Source organism: Nelusetta ayraudi, unplaced genomic scaffold (genome assembly GCF_046127955.1).
Source record: "Nelusetta ayraudi isolate G7.1 ecotype Tasmania unplaced genomic scaffold, CSIRO-AGI_Nayr_v1 ptg000042l, whole genome shotgun sequence".
Lineage (NCBI taxonomy): Eukaryota > Metazoa > Chordata > Actinopteri > Tetraodontiformes > Monacanthidae > Nelusetta > Nelusetta ayraudi.
The window spans coordinates 15,463,037-15,485,867 of record NW_027466092.1 but is presented as its reverse complement, the minus strand read 5'-3'; the positions used below and the strand labels follow the sequence as shown (position 1 = coordinate 15,485,867).

Here is a 22,831-nt window from a genome sequence, read left to right as displayed (position 1 = left end):
GAATCCAGGCAGTGACCAAAGCTGTTCTAGTTTCTTCTTCTCGGCCAGACACATCAACATCAACAATGTTGCCCCGCTCCTACCGAGCTGACGATGAGTAACAAGAATTATCGTTAAAGTGCAGAAATTGTAAGTTATAAATAATTAATAATCAGACAGGCAACTCCCCAAAACACGCAGCCTGTCGAGTACATGCGAATTATTGCCTCCAGGTGAGCACAACTTTGATGGACAGCTAGAGTTTAAGATTTAGTGCCTTGCTCTAGGACAATTGCGTGTGTGTGTGTGTGTGTGTGTGTGTGTGTGTGTGTGTGTTTGTGTGTGTGTGTGCGCGTGTGTGTGTGTGTGTGTGTGTGTGTGTGTGTGTGTGTGTGTGTGTGTGTGTGTGTGCAAAAGTGATGAGCACAAACACAAGACAGACATCGAAACCTGGCCGCTGGATGCAACGTGTTGTTGCCTGCCAGTTGGTACTAAATCAAGTGGGTGTGGGTGCTCGGGATGCAAACTATCGATTCATTAAAAAATTCACAATGACAAATGTGTAAGGAAGACATTACTTAACCCTTAAATAATGTTGAGGGTCCAATGTGACCCCTTTTTACATTAGGTAACAGTAAAAACACCCTAAACATTTATCCTCTGACTTTAAGTTGAATTCATTTCAACTTTTTAAAAAAAAAAAGTTTTTTAAAAGTAACTTGTTCTAGGTATATTGTGACCATCACAGTACCTACAGGTGAAATGCTCTTTCCTGCCACTATACTGTAATAATAATAATATCAACTACCTGTGTAAAAAAAAAAAAAACAATTAATTGCGACTAATTTAATTTAATCAATTATATTCTTAATCAACAACTAATTGATAATCGATTGATTGTTAACATCCCTAGTGGGTAATGTATTTATGTCTTTTTAAAGAGTGATCTTTCCTAACTTTACACTCTCTCTCCTCTGTGTCTCTGCAGGACTCCCTGTGACTGAGAGGATGGGACGGGATGGTTTTGTAAGTGACTGCAGCCCTGGAGGCTGAAGTCAGCGATCCATCAGCCAGTCAGGATGCACATAGCTTCAATCGGCATCAGCAAGCTCTGCTTCCTCTTTTCCCTGGCACTCTGCGGCCTCCTGTTTCTGCTCATCCCTGCCCTCAAGCCCCCGGCGCAGCAGCTGGACTGGCCTCGACCCCGAGCTCAAGTCAGGCCGCAGCGACCCCGCCTTTCCAATGGCGTCTCCGCAGCATCAGACGATTCACAAAAGGCAGAATCTACCACGAGGCTCGTCATTAGTTTGGCTGGGCAGAAGGCGTTGGACGAGACTGAAAATACGAAGGATGAGAACTACGTTCCGAAGAGATCTGGCGACCTCCAAGGGACTGCGGGTGGACTTCTGAGACACAGAGGTCACGACTTGTTGATATTGGAGGACATTTTCATTGCAGTCAAGACAACAAGAAAGTACCACACCTCCAGGCTGGAGCTTCTGATTAAGACCTGGATTTCTCAAGCAAAAGAACACGTAAGGAGCTTCAGCATCCTTTTACTGACATATTCACTGTCCCTCCGATGTACCGGTCCAAACCGTCTCAGTCTGGCCTCACTGGCTCATAACAACATACTCTGTCCCTCTGATGTCCTCCATCCTGGTCATTCTCAAAGAGAAGCTGAATGTTTTAATCTTTCCTACCTCCTCCTGCCTTTTTCTCAGTGCCACTGTCTGTAATCCACAACATCACCACTGTTTTCATTCTTGCTGATACCCTCTCATCACACATAACCCCTGACCCTTGTTTTTTTGGACCAGTTTTGACCACAGAACTCAAACGAACGCAACGTAAATCAAAAGATAGTAATTTAAAAAGGCTACAGACTTCAATAAAAGTAGCTTTTTACCAAAGAGCAATTATTAGCATGTTGTCTTCTGTACCAGCGTTTTGGAATGTTTGTGCTGGCACTTACAGTTTTTTCATTGTCACTTTCAGACATTCATTTTTACTGATAGTGATGACAAGGAGTTGCAGATGAAGACAGGTAACTATTTATAAATGTGTAACTTTTTAAATTCCTCATATTTTATGTGCTTTTTTTTGTTGCTATTGTACACATTGTATTTCCTGTTATAACATTTGTCAAAATGGTGCATTGTCATTATATGTAGGCACATCCTTTATTCTATTCATTCATTCACTTATTTATTTTAGAAAAATATAATTTAGATGTACTGGTTACGTTATTCTGCGCAATTTAAACCTCTGCTATCCGTTATGCAGGAACCAACCTCATCAACACCAACTGCTCGGCAGCACACACCCGTCAAGCTTTGTGCTGCAAGATGTCTGTGGAGTACGACAAATTCATTGAGTCTCAGAAAAAGTGAGTATCAAAATGTGATAAAAAGCAGAAGAGACTTCCTAAATGAATACTTACAGGGGCAAAAAAAAAAAAAGGAACAGCCACAGCCACAGATACATTTATTTCCACCAACAGGTCAATGGTATGCGTTAGTATTTTTTCATTTTTAGTAAGTTTTAATATCCCAATTTCTGTTGAAGGGTTGTTGAGATGCATTTTGGATGAATTTGTTGATGCTCCTAATGAGTTGGCCTGACACTAAGATTGAGGCCGAGGCTCTGAGGTCTACTGCAGTAGAAACTCAATATACCATGGCCCATTACCAGCTTCCGATATAAGTCAGCCACATATTTTTTTAGTACGGTTGAGGAAGTGAAGACAAGCTGACTATCTACTTCAATGCAAATATTCAGAGTAGTGTACAAAGAGTGTGATTTTTTTTTTGTCTAAAGATGTCAAAGGGTACAAGGAGTGTGATTTTTTTTTGTGTGTGTGTGTTTGTCTTTTTCTAGGTGGTTTTGCCACATGGACGACGATAACTACGTGATCCTTCCGAGCCTGCTGCAGCTGCTCTCCTCCTACCACCACAGCCAAGATGTCTACCTGGGCCGGGCCAGCCTGGATCATCCTATTGAAGCTGCCGAGAGGGTCAGAAATGACGGCTCGGTCAGTCTACTCACATGTTTCTCGATACATTGAAGAAGCGCTTTCAGAATAAACTCTGCCAACAACTGAACAATGTCATGTGTGTAATGTAATGATGAGATGTGTTGGTCTCTTTTTCAAGGTATCCGTTAAATTCTGGTTTGCCACAGGGGGAGCGGGTTTCTGTATCAGCCGAGGTCTAGCACTAAAAATGAGTCCATGGGCGAGGTAGGTCACACATTCCCCAGACGCATGAATATTTTCAGGCTGTGAACGTACAAAATCTCCTAAAGCCAGGAAGCTTCAGCTTGTGTGTTTTTTGTGCTCAGAAAAAAAACAAACATGTTTTTATGTTTATAGCCAGTGTGATTCAGAAGGTTCTAATACCACTTTGCCACCTTAAGCTTGTGTTGATTCAAGTTGTCATTTAACTGGGTGAAAGCAGGGAAAAGTGAAAATCGCATTCCAAGTTTGTCGGCCAGGCTCATCCACCAAGTGTTGTGTCTAGATGATAATAAATATTGTGTATGTAAAATGAGCTAACATTTTTGTAGTTCTCACAAAGCTTAACAGTGTTTACTGGCTGTAGCCTTTTTAAATGTATTGAAAGTAAGCAAAACTAATGTTGATATATAACAGGTGCACAAGCAAGCACTTTGCTGAAGTAACGGTTGAAATTAATCTGACAGCCTTTGTATAAACTAAACCATTGCTATCGTGCTCTACACTTTTAGCCTGGGAAATTTTATCAGCACTGCAGAGAAAATCCGACTGCCGGACGACTGCACTGTTGGCTACATCATCGAAGCCCTGCTGGAGGTCACCCTGACACACTCCAACCTCTTTCACTCTCACCTGGAGAACCTACAGAGACTTCCCACTGACACAGTGCTGGAGCAGGTCAGTGGCTGTGAGAGTGTTGCATGTAGTGTTGTGACAGGATGCAGTACTAATCAACATATGTAACAATGTGGTTTGATTTTTTTATGCCCAGTTAATAACACTTAATAACAGCTGTAGCTGCTTTAAAGAATAGAGTTCATCTGTACAAAACAGAAGTTCATAATCCTAATTGTTATTTCGCTATTAACTGCGATGCCCAGCCCCACTCCAGTGAACAGTTTTCTGTTTTTCAACAGGTGACCCTTAGTTATGGAGGTTTTGACAACAGGAAAAATGTGGTCAGCATCGTTGGGGGCTTCTCATTGGCGAAGGACCCCACAAGGTAAATATATTTAGGGGAAATCACCTCATCTCCTGCTGCTTCAACCACCTCACATATCATCTCACACACGCACACACACACACACACAAATATGGGTATTCTGGCAATTTAAATGAATGATTTACTGCAGTCGCGTGGTTTGCTTGCCCAAAGTGCTTGGTTGCCTCTGATTTTGCTGTGGCTTCAATACCAAAGGTTCACCACACTTAACTTCTGCTTTTTACGCCACCTTGCAGGTTCCAGACGATCCACTGTCTTCTTTATGCGGACACTGACTGGTGCCCCAAGAAATAACCTCTCCACAAAGACTGGAGGCCTAAAAACATGCCTGCTGAGCCAGCGGTCCATTTTTGAACTGCTTCCATTCTTCTGGAAAATACTTCACGCTCGTCGCTCGGATGATGCCTTCATTCAAAGAACACTGACTGCATGGCTCTTCGGTGCTCCGTGATGTTGAATGCTGGATGGAAAGTCAAATGAATGTAAATCATCGGTTTTGCAACAGGAAGACACGATGACAGAGTTTGCAGCTTAGAGCTATCTTGTTTTGCTTGAAAGCAATATTAACAGCAGCTATAACCAGCCTACGGGTTGATTTATTGATTGATTTATTATTATTATTATTATTATTATTATTATTATTATTATTATTATTATTATTATTTAATCGAAAGCAGCTTTTCTCTTATGAATTGAAAGAAATGCACCTAAACTTTATATTCTCTGCTTCCTATGCTAGCTACGCACTCACTGCTCATCATTGCCACAATACTGATTTCAGTGTGTGTATATACTGTATAGACATAAATTATTTGTTGAAGTCTCATTTGGAGTACACAGGTCCAGTCATGAACATAAACATCTCATGCTTTTGGTTTTGCCCAGTGTAATTTATCTTCGACCAAAGTTGCAATGTTACTCCAGTGGTTTTCACTTTAAAAACTTTAATGAGATTTAAATTGTCAACAACAAAAAAAAGGTCACAGCATTGACAGTTAGGTTTTCCTGGTTGGCTCATTTAAACGCTGTGTGAGGTTGCGTTCACCAAAAATCCAGCACCGCGACAAAACAGGGCGATGCTGCCTTTTTTGTCGCAGTCAAGGGTTTAGTGTTAATGCAGCCTCAAAATTGTTTGTGACTTTTTTCTTTTATCGTATATGCTTGAATATTAGACGGTTTTACTTTCTCTGTCACTTACAAACCCCTGCCTAAATGTTACTTCAGTGACTGATCAACCGTTACTGCAGCGTCAACTTGGTTTCTTTTGATGGAGCAACAAATTGTATTTAAGATGTATTTTAGATTATGAGGTTATTTTGTATTGATCTTTATTTCTTTGAGTCTTCTGCTTTGAATTTATAGTTACCGAGCAGAAATCAACTTTGTGTCCTGAAGATGGATTTATACTACGTTACTTCTACTATGTTCAGGACTTTTTCTTCTTGAATGCAGTGTTTGTACATTTTCCGTTTATAAATGTGTCATTGAAAACCTGGAAGTGTTGTTGTTTAGTGAAATGCAGTTTGATGCCCCAGAAAGAATATTTACTTAAAAAAAAAAAACAAGTTTCCAAAGTTTTAAAAGTTGATCTAAATAAATAAAATATAAATATTCTTAGGGGAGGCTTGAGCTTAACTCTGTTTACCACCCACTAGCTAACGTTAGCAAAATGCCGTTAGGAAGTAGACAGGCTGCCATACCAGGTAGGAAGCTCAGACTTTACATCACATGGCGTTTTCCGAATAAATTCAAATAATGGTTAGTCAAAGACGCTGAGCCATGTTGACCTCACAGCACATGAAGCCGGAAAGCCATGAGACATCAGTAGTAGTAGCAGCAGTAAGACATTAGTGGTGGAATGGAACGTTTAAGACTTTTTTTTTTTATTATTATTTGTTTGAGGGATATGCCACGATTTAACTATCTATAACTATCAAAAATATGCGCAAAACCGTGTGTGTGTGTGTGTGTGTGTGTGTGTGTGTGTGTCCACTCTGGCACTTTCACGTGAGATCATAGATTTATCATCATCAAATTTAATAATAACTACATCACATCTGAAGAGCTCTCCTTTTAATCGTCGATCAGAAATTAAAAATTGTCCACTTGAGAGAACCAGGACACCCTTGTTGAGACTTCCACGCCATGTACCCCCGGACAGCTGACTGTGCTCATTTTAAGCCTTTTCGCGGTGACTGTGCAGGATCGACCCGGAAGTCCAACATGTTTTGGTCCTTCTCTGAGGTCCGACGTTCAGTTTTAAACGGCGCTCAGCACCGTCCGTGCCGCTGCAGCCTTCAGACCGCCAGCCCAACCCTGGTGAGTTCCTCGGCGTGGGCCCGCCGAGCACGGCACATGACAGCACAGGAGGTGGAAGTGTGTCGGTGCGATGGGTGGGAGTCGGAAGCGGCTGAGTTCCTGATCGACACACGGCACCCACGCGTCGTGCGTGCAGCTTCTTATCCTTATAACACTTTTTGTTGTGAATCCCCGCAGCCGTTCGTCGACCTGGGCGAACATGGAGATTTCATTTGCAGGGAAACGAGCTCTGGTTACCGGGGCCGGGAAAGGTAAACGACACAAACAGTGGCGCTGCGTTCATGTGCGCGCTACTTTCAGGACAGTATTCCTATTTCCATGGCAACTGAAAAGAAATGATCCAACTATCATTCCCGTTCGTCAAAGCAACCTGCGGCTGCTGTGCTACTTTGTATTGGGTGCGAACTGCTGCACTCGTGTTGCTCCCGTCGTGCCTCTTTGCAGCTCTTTCGCAATATTTGCATCGTGGTGTTCTTCAAGTTAGCAGTTCAAGCTCCGCGTGAGAGCAGTACCGATTTTTATTCCCATCCGATACCGAGAAACACCATCAACAAGGATTGACGATACGATACTCTTGATTTGTGCAGAAGTCCAACACGTTAAGGGAATTCACTTTTCTCTTATGAAAGCCACTCGGTGACACTGAATCACAGATCATATTTCTTATTCTTACAGTATTTTGCTTTTACCACTTCATTTGTACTTTTCTACTTTGTTATAAGAATATATCAATAACGGGAAAGTCTGGTATTGTATATATTGAGTATTGAGTAACTCACTGCCAGTACTTTTCCTTTATATTACAGCGGCTAATGTCCTTCCACAATGCTACAGAGCTATATCTAAGATTTCTGTCTAAATAACTGAAGACTGCATTTTGCATTCTGTATGCTTTTAGTGGTGCTCTCATCTGTTATCAACATCAACATGTGTCCCGCTGACTGGAGGATAATGTTCATTAATTACTGTTACCAACTAATCTGTGGTGTGTGTGTGTGTGTGTGAGAGACACCTGCTGCATTGCCACACTCATGTATTTGTAATATGCGTGCTTGGTTCTTCAGGGATCGGCAGGGCCACAGCTCTGGCTCTGGCACGCTGCGGGGCAAAGGTCATCGCAGTTACACGCACACAAGCTGACCTGGACAGTCTGGTGCAGGAGGTACACAAACGGTTCACTTCATTTTAAATAAATTACTTTATCCACTTCAGCTTTTCTCTGTGAACTTTGTCTTGGTGTTGGTAAACCGTTCCAGAGTGCGTCCATCACCCCAGTGTGTGTAGACCTGGCAGACTGGGAGGCCACGGAGGCCAGTCTGAAGAGCATCGGCCCAGTTGATCTGTTGGTCAATAATGCGGGGTGTGCCAAACTGCAGCCATTTTTGGAAGTCACGCCTGACCAGTTTGACCAGTAAGACACATGGATGAGTAACATGGCCGATGACGTGTGACTTGGACTGATATGGTTGGAGATGTCATGATGTTGTAACCTGTTCTTTGTTAATGCAGGTCATTCAGTTTAAATGTAAAAGCTGTCCTGCATGTCTCCCAGGTACAATCTATCTAGCTCTACCTATCTATCTATCTATCCATCTATCTATCTATCTACTTTTCCTGTATTATATGTTGCTTGATTTAATCTATTTCTTTAATTCTTCTTAATTTCACAATGAAAATGCAAAGACATTGAACATGACACAACACACAACTAAATATGAGCTAAAAAGAAATGGTGCAATTTGGCTTCTTGTGGCCCATTGTCCCATTGTCCAGTTTCCTGGATCCTGCTTCTGGTTATTGAGTCACTGAGACATTGCTGACTCGGTTGTGTCTGTGTGCTCAGCTAGTTGCTCGCGGTATGAAGAGCAGAGGATTAGGAGGCTCCATCGTGAATGTGTCCAGTCAGGCCTCACAGTGTGCCCTCAAGAACCATGCTGTGTATTGTAAGTAGCAAGATGAAGTCACCCACCGTGATGCTGGGCTCTGGGATGCAGAATATTGTGTGTATGTATTGTAGATATTTTTGCACACTTATTTTTCAGGTTCCACCAAAGGAGCCCTGGACATGCTGACCAAGGTGATGGCTATGGAGCTTGGACCGTACAAGGTGATGCACACAGCATAGCACTTCCCTTTGATTGGTGGAGCCCCATACTGTTAATAATTAATATTAATTTTAAGATTGGCCGCTTATTCACTCGTTCACTGTTTAATCTTGTCTCCTTTCCTTCTCACTGTGTTTATCATTATTATTATTATTATTATTATTGCTGATTTCCCATGTAAAACCTTAAGAAAAGAGAAGATTAAGCAAAAAGAGAGTTTTCTGGGAATCTTGGCCTTTGTGTGTCAAGCTCCTGATATTCTCCAGATGGGTCCAATGAGCCCTGGACACGTCCCTGTTAGCTGTGCACAGGTCACAGGTTTACACATTATATCTCATCAAGTGTTTATACTTGGCTGTATGTTTGACTGAACACACCGTCGTCAGTGACAAAAGCTTTTGTCATTGCCTCAAACAGAAAACAGAGAAAAACCTTTTCAGTCCATGACGCAGTTTAGCTGATTGGATAAAAACTCATTATTACTAACTGTTCATCTGTTTGACTCTGATCATAAGAGAAAGTGTTTCAAACTATTAAAAGGTCTTCTCCACATCTTCACAAGAGTGGGGATGACATCTCGTAGAGCTCTGAGGACAGATCTGTGAGATCTGGTGCTCAATTCGTGCAAAATTAATAATTAACTATAAGCGCTAATATTTGACTCAAGCGCAAATGTTGTGATCAGATCAGGGTGAACGCCGTGAACCCGACAGTGGTGATGACAGAGATGGGACGTCTGGGTTGGAGTGACCCCGAAAAGGCCAAGGCCATGACCTCTCGCATCCCTCTTGGCCGCTTTGCAGGTCAGAGCCTTTGATTCTGAAAACCTTTTCACCTGATCAGGTTTGTTCTTTAAATGTCATTATTCTTGATTGGATGTCAAAGTGTAATCGTTTCAATAACTCCACACTGCGTTGATCTTTTGATTCCTCGAGTGATACACGTCTCTGACTGTGAGCTGTGTCTCCACCTGCAGAGGTGGAGGACGTTGTAAACAGCATCTTATTCCTGCTGAGCGACAAGAGCAACATGACAAACGGAGTCACTCTGCCAGTGGACGGAGGTTTCCTGGCCTGCTGACCGAGCAACAGGTCTGCAGGGAGGAACAACACTCGTTTCTTATCAGCACGCAACTCTGACTGTCTGACAGACGTCAACATCATCGGCTCTTTACACTGACTGGGAGCTACTGCTGGTGTAACCTGATGAGGGTTGAAGAGCAAAACTCGTACACCACTCACAAACATTCCACAATCCTTGGCTTTGGAATGAAATTTCATATTGCATGTCTGCTGTAGCAGTGGGAGCGGCCAAGATTGAACATTTTAAAAGAATAATGACGCAGTTAGGACTGCTGGGTAGTTTTGTTCAGTAGTATTTACACTGAAGGCTGAGAAGATAAAGCACAATGAGGTAAAAATGCAGTTAATCAGGGACACTTACATCTAGGGAACAGTTATGTGATACATATCGTGTATGTGCAGGTTCCTGTGAATCCTGGCAGGTTTTTCTTTCAAAATAAAATAGAAAAAAAAAATCACGTTGCATTTCATTTAACTAGGTTGACAAGTTTATCAGTCTTTGTCAAATAACTGCAAAACATGAAGATGAGACAGATCGGATAATTTTAGGCGTAGTCTGGTTCGGGGAAAAACAATCAATCATAGAAACAAAGTGATTTAAATGAAACAACACTTATATCAATTGTGTTCATTATGTCTTCGATTTTGAATGAAAGCACATATTAACTTTGATATTTGTCAAGGTATTAACTTACTTGTGCCCACTGACAAAACTTGTCTTTAATTTTCTGTGGTGTGACTAATGAGACCTGTGGAACAAAGCCAAGCACCTCAGAGGGAATAAAGAAAGCGACACCGCTCAGTATATTACATATACATTTGTATTTAGTATACAAAAAATTGAAATATTTCACCACAAAGACGTGAAGTAATAAAAATAAGACAAACAGTTGGAACAAGTATACAAGTCATCATCTTACATTACATACATACATGGGCAATGCATTTCATCATACAGCCTCTCCTATGAATTACAGCAGGTCAAATAACTAGACGACTTCCATGCAATTGTAAAAATGAAAACCAAATAAAGTATCGCTGCGAATTTTTCAGCTACATTTCAACATCTTAGCTAGGCAGGACCACAAAACATGATTCAACCACAGTTTGCTATGCCAACCAAAGACAGCGTGACAGAGTGTCTGCAGTGCCGCGTCCCGCCATGCGGGGGAGACGCGCGCAGCCGCAGGCCCGCAGCCATTACAGAAATGCATTTCATAAAGGCGCAATCTGTGCCGTTTGTAACCGAGACAAACCCTCCGGAAGATTGCCCGCTTTATTGTACACCGTTAAGCAACACTTCTAACCTTTACATGAGGGACCCACCGTCCCGTAAGTGTAATTTTTAAGCGCTAAATATTCAGGTACATGTAGATAGATAATCATAATGCATTCATTTTTCTAATGGTTATTTATTTTTTTTTTTTTACATCACTAGTTGTCCATAAGATCCATATTTTCTTTCTTCATGTGCACAAATTGTTGAAAAGTCTTATGTATTAGTACAATACAATATGAAATAGTACCAAAAAACCGGACACTAAAAAACTTGGCTCAAAACAATGGTCTTTTTGTGTTACTACCCCAAACCGTCCAAGAAGGGGGAGGGAAAAAAAAAAAAACAAAACAAAAACAACAAAAAAAAAAAAACACTATCTCAAGGATACTGACACGTGCGCGCGCGCACAAACACACACACGCATTCATGTGACTGTCTTTCTCTCTCTCTCTCTCTGTCTCACACACGCGGATGAACTGAGACGAAAAAAAAAATACAGAGAGCGATGGGATAACAAATATTTTAAGACCCATGCAAGCTCTTCCACCCCCACAGGCAGAATTTAGGCAGCAAGGTTGTACAGCCCCCGTGTTTGGCAAGCTCCTCTCTCACGTCCTCCCACTGCACATAGATGGAAGTTGCCCCCCCAAAAAAGAAGTTGTTTGAACAAGATCGCATGTTTCGCTGATAGCAAAAGAGCGCAGCCGCTGTCGCACTTTTGGACCGTCGCAAAAACGGCGCACACCTTTGCTTGACGGTGAAATAGTCCAGCCAGGGAAATATTTGCAGGTATCGTGGCGAACGAAAAGGAAAACCGAGCCGTCGGTGGGCGTTTGGCCCCGACGGGCTTCCTTTACACAGAAGAGCAAGAAAAAGGCTTACAAAGGTCTTTATCATTTTATAATACTGTGTTACAGAGATGAAGAAAACTTTGAAAAGGAAAGCGTCATAAAAAAATAAATAACGGGTGCACCCTAGGACTATTACCGTCTAACAATTTGAGCTGTGTTTTCATTGCTGAGTGAAGTGATGGTCTGGTTGTGAAATCAGGTGCGGTGGGAGCTCAGTGTTTTCATCCTGGAATGAGGGAAACTCTGGCGGTTCTGTTTCAGAAGGGGGAAGGTCAAGCGAACCTGCAAAATTGTGAGCGAGGTGACAGCATCTTGCTCAGTTTCTATGGTAACCTAAGCTAGACCTGAGCAGGGGTTTCGTTTTTTCCGATGAAGCTTCCGCCACTCTCCTTCCTTCCCTGCTATAGGAGCAGTCTGACCATAAATGGATGGCGCTCTGTTTATGTCACTATCATTTTATATATATTTATTTATTTTTAAGCATTTTTACCATCTGTCTCAATTTTGTTCAACGGTGATGTTGTTGTTTTGTTTTGTTTTTTAAATGCGACCGACAGCAGCCTTTTGTCTGCTAGACCTGCATGTCTTGCTAACCACTTTGCTAACCTCCAACTTCAACCTCCACTTGGCTGTGTTTTTCCATAACCGACCAGTTTATTTTATTGCTAAAGAGGCTCAGGGTACAACTGGAGTTTGAGTAGTGACACAAGTGAGCAACCGCTCTGAAAAACCACAGAAGGAAGAATTTACAACTAGTTAACAATTCACCAATCCCGAGTTTTGCTTCACCTTTTAATAGGCCGGATGGATGTGCTCCACTTTAAATGACGACTTTGTGCCTGGGATTTTATTGGCATTGCAGGAACTGCAATAACTCCATCGGAACTACAGGGGGCGCAAAATAACTGCTGACAAAAAAAAAATTCAGTTACAGATAAAAACAGTTTACAGTACTGCATTTTTATTCTTCCCTTCATCATATATGCACATATCCTCATTCTACTGGGGAGCAGGAGACATTAAAGGTTAATGCAGCTATGTCAAGTTAATTTATTATTAAAATAGATGCAAGATAAAATTCTTGTGTGTAAAAACACACAAAGCTGTTTTTTACATCATCCATCCATCAATTTTTTTTCTAGCTGTTCTGCATGCGACAGGGTGACGCAATGATTAGCAAGAAGGTTGTGGGTTCAATTCCAGGCCTGGGGCCTTTCTGTGTGGAGTTTGCATGTTCTGCATGTGTCTGCGTCAAAAACGTGCATGTGAGGTGAACTGGTAATTCTAAATGGTCTGTAAGTGTGTGTTGAGAGAGAATGGTTGTTGTTGTCTCTATGTGGCCCTGCGATGAACTGGAGACTCGTCCAGGGTGTCACCCTGCCTTCGCCCTATGACAGCTGGGAAAGGCTCCAGCAGACCCCCGTGACCCGGAGCGCAGGGAGGAGCTAGAACAGGAAATGGATGGATGGATGTTTCTCCTGCAGTGACAGTGTGTCCTCCTGATTTCACTTTGTCACATCCCAGCTTTATCTTCATTTTAACGTTGAATTTTGCAAACAGGTTTTCTTCAAAATACTTCTTGTAAATAAATTTATTTTTTGTTGCTGTTGCTTTAGTAGTGTTCCACTGCGTGCAATATCAGAAGTGTGATTTGAAAAAAAAATTCATTGAATTTCAGAGGATTTTAGCTGTCACCGTACTCTGTCCCCATTAAGCTGCAAAGCCTTGCTTGCTTTTTTCCAATTTCTATTCATGTTTTTATATGAAAAAGCTTTTCTGTCTGGGTGCTGATCACCTCCTGAGAGTTCAGGGTCACGCTGAGAGTTTGCTGAACCACCTTTCTGAAACAGAACCCAGGCACCTCAGTATACATCCCGGTCAAACCACTCCTAAACTCAGCTCGTGAGCGACAACTTTGTGAATAGTTCACGTCCTACAAATACAAATGCTAGAGTTACGTTTTGACGCGCTGTTCACGCCTGTGTCTTTGTGCACGTCACATATCACCTTCTGCGGACGTCATGCTGTGTTTGTGAAGTTCAGTGAATTCAGGCAGCAGTCTTTTTTTTTTGTCTCTGTTGTTACTGTCGCTTCCAACGCGCGTCAGTCATCATGCTAATTGAACGTTTTGTCTCGACATGCTGATCTAACGTCAGGAGGGGCAAGGGGCAACGTCTGACCTGAAGGCATATTCACAGTTCACTTTCTATCTAGTCGACACTGCATTTACTTCGGCAAGCAATGACGCATGGCTCAGAGAGAGGAGACAAGCTGCGATGTGAAGACGGCTAGTGGAGACCTTTGTTAGCCCTCGTGGCGACCGGTTGTGGTTCTACTAGTACGGAGCAGGTGGACCGTCGATGTCTTTCAAAGACCCCGTGAATCTTTCCAGTAATGGTAACAACAAAAAAAAGAGAGATAAAATATTGGTCTTTTCTCCCAATATTGCTTTGAAAAAAACATTTATAAAAAGTGAGCAATCTCAGCAGTACACACTCAGACGCGCTAGTTTTTTTTTTTCTCTCGTCCTCTTGGAGAAGTAGTGGTTGTTGTTGTTGTTCATGGTGATGGAGTGTCGTGTTAGCGGCGGTGTTTCCTCTCTCAGAACATGGTGCACCTCTTACCCCTCTTCTTCACCGGGGGAGGACAGAGCACGGCTCGGATGGCCTCGTCAAATACTGTCTTGAGGCCCCGCTGGGTGAGCGCGGAGCACTCCAAGTACTTCACGGCCCCTGGATGGAGAACATTGGGAGAATAAATAGTTAGAAAGCATTTTGTCAAACGCTCAGACGGAAGTGATTTGCCGCAACTCCAGCTGTACATTGTCTCTGAGCAATTTATTTATTCTTTGTCAGTAGTTTATTATGCACTATTGGTGACAAGAACTTTTATATAAATGTGGCCAAAGGATAACAGCTAGCAGCCATCTTCCCAGCTGGCCAATCACAAGGCAGTGAGCTGTTCCTCAGGCGCAGCCCATAGACGTATCGTAAGAACTGGATATCGGACTGGCAATTTGGCGACGGGCCGATTTCTTTCTAGTGGCCACTCGAGGTACTGCAGCAAAAAATCCCATGGGCTGTGGCTCGGCCTGTTCTGATTGGCAAATCAGAATCATGTGAGTTACAGAGGCACGATGGAAAGTGGCACTACTCTAAAGTGGCCTGCTCTATTGGCCCATTAAGTCAAAAACGTTTTCGGGACAAGCGCTGGGTGAGCGACTTCATTGAAATGAATGGGCCGCCATCTTAGACACTGGGGGCTTGGCGCTGCCACGGATGGAGCAGGTGGGGGAGGGGACTGAGTGTATTTGTCGAGCTCCAACTAGGAGGTTTTTGACCAAACAAACTTAGTTTATTGAGAAGGAGGAGCGCTGCGTGGGTCTTTTGAAAAAAACAAAACAAAACAGGTGTGACCCATGAGCTTTGATTACCATTGAAGTCTCTGTGTGTGTATATAAGAGGTGTTTTTGACGGGTTGGACTTTGACCCTGATGGAGGCTATAAGCCAAAACGCGTAGGTTCAGTCCTTTTTATCTTTGTAGACATGCCAAAGTAAAGGCCCTTTAACTACATATATAAAACCGAGTCGCCTTGGATTTTTTTCAGTTTCTCATCCTGCACTTCACTTGTCCACTCCCGATTTTTTTGTACGAGGATTGTTACTGTATTAGTGTATGCATAAACCGTGTTTATTGTTGGATGTTTTGGTAAAAGGTTTGGTGACAACACAAAACGTGGCAAACAGAAAAAAAAAACAAGCACAAGTGGCTGATGACCGTGTCACCAGTAGCCACTGAGCGCCGGGTACACAACACAGCCTCACCAATCTCTCTGGCCATGGCCAGGCCCTGAGGGTAGGTGATCGGGGAGAGCTTCTTGTCCCGCAGCCTCTCAATGGTGTCCTTGTCATCTCGCAGATCCAGCTTGGTGCCCACCAGGATGATGGGTGTGTTGGGGCAGTGGTGTCTCACCTCAGGGTACCACTGCCGTGCCACCGGACCGCACGCACACACGCACATACACACCGATGAACATGCACAAATGCATATATAGAGGACACAGTCGATGGGAGAGAAGAGAAGCAGCAGTTAGTTGGATGAAGAGGCAGAACACTGGAACGCCCTCAGATGATCATAGGTATATATTTTAAACAAAAAACAAGGCTTGTTGAATAGAAGAAGTAACGTTTAGATAAATCCATTTTTTTTCATATGCTTTTGTGGACACAAAAAAAATACTGAAGCGAAGAAACCCCTCCCCCACCAATAAAACAACAACAACCACGAGAAGAGAGAACCCATCAGGGCGACAGCGGACAGACTGCAGAAGGAGGCCACACTCTCAGGAAAGCGGGACTGGATGTGAGGGCGTCTCATGACGCTCAGCAGACCGAGTCGCAGCCTGGTTGTCACGCTCCCTCTGCAGAGTGTTTGGGCTCATTCACACCTCGGCCTTGCGACGCGCCTGCGTGCCGCACGGGCACCGCAACGGCAGGGCGTCGCGAGGGCCGAGGACTGAGCGAGCTGGGCGCAGATAAACCAGGCGGAGCCGTAGATGTGCCTCCTAGTGGTCAGACTCGGCATGGAAGGAGGGGCAGGAGGAGGGGCGAGTGGCCAGTCAGCGTACTGACCTTTGCTCGGACGTTCTCAAAGGAGGCCGGACTGACCAGGGAGAAGCATATCAAGAACACATCCTGGGAGAGAACCAAAGAGACGGCTAGTTGAGAGTTAGATCGGCAGTCATGCGTCTTAGTGGATCCATAGAAATGTTCCTTCTTCTTTGCTTGACTTACTTGGCCAGTTTGAGGATAATAAAAGATTGCTTGCTTGACTGCACTGTATGTCCCTGTCCCTGCATTTTCAAGTCATGTGATAGTCATGATGCTGTCTATTTCTCATGCATATTTCAAGGACTCGCTTTAGAAATTAATTACCATGTAACCTCTGGGACCAATCTTTACTGCTTTGCTGCATTCTGTTTTAATTTTTTTTAAAGGCATCTTTTCAGTTTATTGGACACATTATCTCAATTATAAATAAAGTTAAGATTTGCCATGATTAAACTCTTAAACTCTTTTGACTGACACGCTGGATATTCACTCAACTCCCTGAAGCTACTTTCTCCAGTTGAATGCAAACTTCCACAGAGTAGAGAGCTGGCAGATTTAAGCCCCAGCGCTTGAAATGTTAATAAAATAATAATAATTCAAGCACTTCATAAATCTCCAAATGGCGTAATCAGGTGAAAGAACCTATCAGTGTTGTAGGAAAGGGGTTGTGATACCGTCTGAGGGTATGACAGTGGCCGCAGCCTGTCGTAGTCTTCTTGTCCTGCTGTGTCCCAGAGCCCCAGGTTAACTGGTTTCCCATCCACCATAACATTGGCAGAGTAGTTGTCAAAGCTGCAGAAGGATGAACACAGCTGGGAGTTAAACGCAAGAGAATTTACCCTTTTTTTAATCACAAAATCTTAAATGTTTATGATGAAACTATTTGCATTCTGTCTTTTCTTAAAGGGTCCCTGGAATGAAATACTGATGTTTTCTGCTCTTTAATGTGACTTTTTGCGTTACTGGCATGCCGACTGACACACCAAGTACTAAAATGACAACTTGCGCACTTCCAGAGCTGGATTTTTCCTTGTTACTCTGCTGAAATGGATTAGCGGACTTAACTCCTCTGCAGACTTTTTTTTTTTTAATGTGGGCAAAGCATCACTGCATGAGTGCTAGTCGCAATCTTGCCTCCTAGCAGCTCAAACAAGGAGTTTGTGTTTTTTTTATTTTTTTTTAACCACTGTTGGAAGTAGATGAGAAAAATCAATATATTAAATCTGGTAATGGCCATGACAGGGCCCCTTTAAAAGACAAAGAGCTGAATAAGAAGATCATTATCTTTATCAAACACTGATTATTAAGTTAGATTCTGGCTGTGATAAAAAACTGGTGAGTGGTTAAAATACAAGTAAATTTCTCTCGGGGGCTTTTTCAAATTCAGTCGCGTCAGGTCAATTTAATGATGCTTTAACAGACGGATGTGTGTAAGAACAAAAACAAAATAAAACAAAATGGAGTGTTGTGGTCAAGGTTAGATGTGTCTGATTTCAGGTAGCAGATTTCCCTGCTAATTAAGAGTTATTGGATGCACCTGTGAAGATCTGCATCAGCGGCACTCAATCAGTCGGGCTAAGAGGTTATATAGAGAGGCTGCTGTCAGCCACCTCTTCATTTGGCTGAGTGTGCTTCTGAACAGTCAACAGCTTCACTGCGCTCTGTTTAGTCTTTGTGTGGCAACGTGAGATCAGGGTGTGCTTAAATTGAAGGCCCTTTCTCTCTTGGTCTGGATGAGGTCTTTCCCCAATATCCAGGGACTCCTACTGTCCTTTAGTTATGGGTCAAAGTCTTTGATCAATCATCTTTCAATTACACTGATGGAATCAGTGGGTGGCTGCAGGACTGTAGTGCCTTCAGTTGGTTACCATAGGAACTGGCAGACTTGAAGTTCCCTCTGGCTGGAGTTATCCTAGCAAGGGCTTCTTATCTTCTTTTCAGAAACAATCAACTTTGTTTACATTTAAAAAAATAGAAACAAAGCTCAGTTTTAACTAAACATGCTTTCCTGAACGAGCCCAGAATGGCCCAAGCGTGATGAACTATCAACCTGGTTACTTCAACTGGTTTCAGGGAGTACTTGGGAGGTTCCATGTGGCAGGCAGCTACTGTTACTATACCTCTCCATGTTCCACCTCTTCATTTTCAATTGATAAAGACCAAAGATGATTCAGTGGGAACTTCCTCTGTTCCTGCAGTCACCAGTGTGGGTCAGGTGGTCCATTTGTTTCAAATTGTCTCCTGAACTGAAGTTCTTGTAGTTGCTATGAAGTCTGCTCAGGTGAATGGTGGTGACAGTCATGGTAGCTGGAGTAGAATTTATACTTCTGACAGAAAGTTCTATACATTTGGGTTTCAGGTGAAATGTCAAAATGCATCTAAAATACCTTCATATGACTTTTAAACATGTTGTATATGTCTTCAGTGTTTCAATACTCTAACAAGGTGATTATCCACAAAAATCCCAAACACGACAAGTGTCTGAGCCCTGAACGGATCACTAAATGTTACGCCTCAATGTATCTCAACGGTCCTCTTCATCGTGCCGTTCACATTCAGACATCATGAGACCAAAACGACGCCTAACAAAGGCTCACATGACAAGTTGCTTGACATGTTTTGCTGTCGTAAATCCTCAACTCTTCGCTTCTGTTTCAACACACAGTCTGAGGTGAAGAAACGATCACTGCAGGCTTCTACTGCAATGACTTCATTTAATGACAGAACATCAGTGGAGCTTTATCTTTTTACATTTTCACTCAAAAGTTGAGCGTCCCTTATCTTGTGTGAGTAGTAGTGCATGGAGCAGGGTTGGGGAGGCAGCCACATGAGTAACCGTGGTTCTCTGAGCAGAGACACTGTCTTTCTAGATCGTGGCCACCTCACAACAGCTTGTCCTAAAGTCCATGTCGCCTGATGCCTGATGGGATGACACTTCCTGAACACGTTGGGCTCCACTCAGCTCAGCACTGTTTGTGGTGTGTCAGCACCAATCCTTCTGGGACTGACCCCATCAGACTGAGCCACTTCCAGGGGCCGCCGTGTGTTCTGACTGATTTCACAATGTTATTGTGTTATTCACGACAAACACGAGTGGTTTCAACGTTGTGGATGAATCGGTGTGACTTCAACGGTACCGACGGACGCTTCTACTCACACGGTGGGGATGTATTCACCGGGGAAGGCATTGGTGGTGTAACTGATCAGCAGACAGGTCTTACCCACAGCCCTGAGGAAGACGGGAGAGGAAGGACAGCAGACGACAAGTTCAACAAAAAGAACGCCTTTGTTTTTAAAATCCATTTGAAAGTGTGTTTGTGTGGCTTTTATGTATCGGGGTTAGGCTGGGTGCTGCCTTGCACTCTTACTGTGCCACACAGACACTGGCCTACATTCATGTTGCCTGAGGGACACAGAAGCCCCTTATGATACCCACCTCCCTCCACTGACACACACAACACAGGCACACACTCTCTCTCTCACTCACTCATTCGGTCACTCGGCAGCAGCAGACTGGTAAAAGCAAGCTAGTGTTAAGATAACCAAAGAGAAATACCTCACTTAAGGCCACAGACAAAAAGTGTCAGAAACTTATTGTCCTGCGACCATTTTTCTGTGATTTCTTTTCAGGTGATCTAAACTGGCGTCACGGGAAACAACTGAGAACAAGCCAAAGACTGTGGGTTGCTGCGGCTCCTCTTGCCCTACAGCCTCCACACTGGTCATATGACTGTCAAATATTTACAGGCCGTGTGTTGTGTGTGCATGAGGCAAACAACAATTTTGTGTTCATTAACTCATGTCGGCAAAATGGCGCAGAGAAAGTGTTTATGAGAAGCAGAAGGTCGTTTTGAGATGAGTGGCCTTGTGAGAAGCAGCGGAGAAAAGGCTCAACTTCCTGAAATCACAAAACCCATGTGTTGTCATTTCATAAAATCACCTTTTACCTTTATTATTTATGCATATGGCACCAATTCCCAACAAATGTTATCTTAAAAATCACTATCTTACACACCATAGTCCCCATACATGTTGCCTTCTTGTTACTCTCATTGAAGAGTAAAGCATATTTCCAGTCAATCATCTTATGCATACTGTATATATGTAAACCAGGAGCTTCTTGTCTTCAGTAATGACAACTAGAAGGAAGGAAGTGACACACAGCACACTAGCCTCAGTTTAGACTGCAGTATATACACATCTTGCATGAGCCATTTTCAGCATGCTGGACATCTGGACTTGTCAGATAGAGATCACGAAAAATATTGAAGCTCCCAAGTTCTGTAAAACTCACTGTCCAAATGTTTCCCTCCAACAACGCGTGTCTCTAGCAGACTTCTAGCAGGCATTCAGCCTGAGAAATGGGAAAAGTTTGCCCCCTTTTTTTTTTTTTGCACGCAACACTTCTCAGTAAGCGTTATCAAACAAGTCGCTCTGGAAACAATTCCTTTGTGATGTCACAAAGGGTACCAAAATCTTCAAGATACGATTGTCACTGGGGTCTTTAATGGTGACAGTTTGAGCAGACAAGGAATTACACTCGCATCCTGACAATAGCACTTTGTTACCAACAGAGAAGGTTTGAGGCTGAAAAAAATAAGATGCATTGTCTTTCATAAAGAGCTCTTTTATGCTATAAAACCTGTTGCATCCCTCTTCCTGTTTGTAAAATAACTGTAATTCAAAGATAGAATAAAATGAATGACATCATTGGTGACTTTCAGGCTCCAAACAGTGAACAAGTAACCATACGAGTCGACGGTGCTTGATAAACTGGAAGTCCATCTGGTGATATATGATGTTTCACAGTTAATCTGTTTTGCCCACCTCGCCCACACCTGTGAAATATTAATCTGATTATTAATCTGATAAAACCAGGTTAATAAAATATGAAGCCACCTTTCAACAGAGACACGCTGTGGACGAATACTGGTGCTGGGATGCTGACAAGAATCCTAAAGTGGCAACAACAACAGAAAACACACAAAAGCCGTTCCAATTCCACAACAGAGTGCCGACCAGATCATCACATCACACCACACCAGTCAGTCTTAGGCCCCATCTCCACTCTTCTGATGCCACAGCTAGTTTCCTCCGGCCTCCACCACCGCCTTGCAGTGGAATTAAGATCTTTTTTTAAGCACCGAATTCTCAAAGGCAACGCCAGGTATCTCGGCGAGCGGGCGGCGGCGACAGCGGAGGAGAAACGACACACACGTCGTGAGGAGCCCCGTGGCAGCGGGGCCTGTTTTGTCACTGACAAGGCCACAAAATTCCTTAGCGTGCATCAGCACTTCAGCCCGCCTCCAGTGGCCTACGAGCCTTCGTGCAGGTGTTTCGGCGTAGCATCCCGAGGCGCTCCGCTGTCACGGCGAGCCGGAGGTCCAAAACGAACCGCTATCGCCCCCCGAAAAACCAGTAAGGTGTCGGATTTCATCGACAGAGAGAGGGAGAGACAGAGGTGGGGTCGGAGGGGGTGAGATAAGAGCAAGCGCGACCGACGTGTCGGCGAGCCCCAGCCCATTTTCCTACATAGCATCCTCCCATCATCCATCCCTCCGTCCGTGGACGCTTCGCCCAACCGCACACGGGACAAAAAGCGGCGGCGGTGGCGGCGGCACCGCGCCCGTACAATCAAAAAGAAAAGCCAACGCCGCTTCTTACCCGTCGCCGACGACCACACATTTGATAGCTTGCATTTGTGCGGGAGCTGAAGGCTTTCGCGGAGAGTCGCCGTTTGGTGTTTTTTCAAAAGATGTGCAGCGTGAATGAGAGCAGCAGAGAGGGCCAGTCCGCTCGGCGATGGAGCCGCAGTGAAAGGGGTCGATGGCGGTGCCGAGCGTCTCCGGAAAGTGCCGATCCCATTTAAAGGGCCAGTGCAAGAAAAGGGGAGCCGCTTCCTCGACAGTCGCTCACCGTTTAAAGGAGTGCTTAATACCATTACAACTGGTCCATTTTTGGTCTGGTTAGCTTTGAAGTTAATACTTCATTGGTCTCAAGAGCAATGTTTGTCATAAAGACAAATAGATACATACCCCCCCCCCCCCCCCCCGCATTGCGTTAAAACAATAAAACAAAGGATGTTCCTCGTTCTCAAGCCTTTTTCACTTGACGATGGCATAATATTTTTCTCAAGAACGATATAATTTTGGTTAGACAGCACAGGTGAATATTGCAGATACAATGGTGTGAGTGCAAACAGTAACAGTGCAAGTGGAATAGTTCTAATAATTGCAGGAGCAACAATCTAATTGCAACAACCTGCTACAGCTACTGCCATTCTATTCTTCTTTGGATGTAAAAAAAAAAACAACAACAAAAAAACAAAAAACAAAACTAACTCTAATATAAGCAATCTGTCTCCTGA

General features: G+C 43.4%; 3 protein-coding genes across 3 annotated transcripts; 2 read left to right on the top strand and 1 right to left on the bottom strand.

Moving 5' to 3' along the window:
• The first annotated feature begins 967 nt into the window (after positions 1-967).
• Positions 968-5,715, top strand: rfng (RFNG O-fucosylpeptide 3-beta-N-acetylglucosaminyltransferase). The gene is made up of 8 exons (XM_076034846.1): positions 968-1,514; positions 1,978-2,026; positions 2,266-2,368; positions 2,860-3,013; positions 3,135-3,220; positions 3,727-3,892; positions 4,132-4,217; positions 4,454-5,715. The coding sequence occupies exons 1-8, from the start codon at positions 1,059-1,061 to the stop codon at positions 4,509-4,511; spliced, it is 1,158 nt and encodes a 385-aa protein (XP_075890961.1). The 5' UTR covers positions 968-1,058; the 3' UTR covers positions 4,512-5,715.
• Positions 5,716-6,565: 850 nt separating this feature from the next.
• Positions 6,566-11,356, top strand: dcxr (dicarbonyl/L-xylulose reductase). Its single transcript, XM_076034843.1, has 8 exons — positions 6,566-6,787; positions 7,601-7,698; positions 7,793-7,947; positions 8,046-8,088; positions 8,380-8,479; positions 8,579-8,643; positions 9,327-9,444; positions 9,618-11,356. The coding sequence occupies exons 1-8, from the start codon at positions 6,736-6,738 to the stop codon at positions 9,719-9,721; spliced, it is 735 nt and encodes a 244-aa protein (XP_075890958.1). The 5' UTR covers positions 6,566-6,735; the 3' UTR covers positions 9,722-11,356.
• Positions 11,357-12,313: 957 nt separating this feature from the next.
• LOC142893880 (ras-related C3 botulinum toxin substrate 3) lies at positions 12,314-22,298 on the bottom strand. The gene is made up of 6 exons (XM_076034845.1): positions 22,129-22,298; positions 19,622-19,693; positions 17,139-17,256; positions 16,486-16,548; positions 15,679-15,838; positions 12,314-14,585 (listed from the first exon to the last, which is right to left on the bottom strand). The coding sequence occupies exons 1-6, from the start codon at positions 22,161-22,163 to the stop codon at positions 14,455-14,457; spliced, it is 579 nt and encodes a 192-aa protein (XP_075890960.1). The 5' UTR covers positions 22,164-22,298; the 3' UTR covers positions 12,314-14,454.
• Positions 22,299-22,831: the final 533 nt, after the last annotated feature.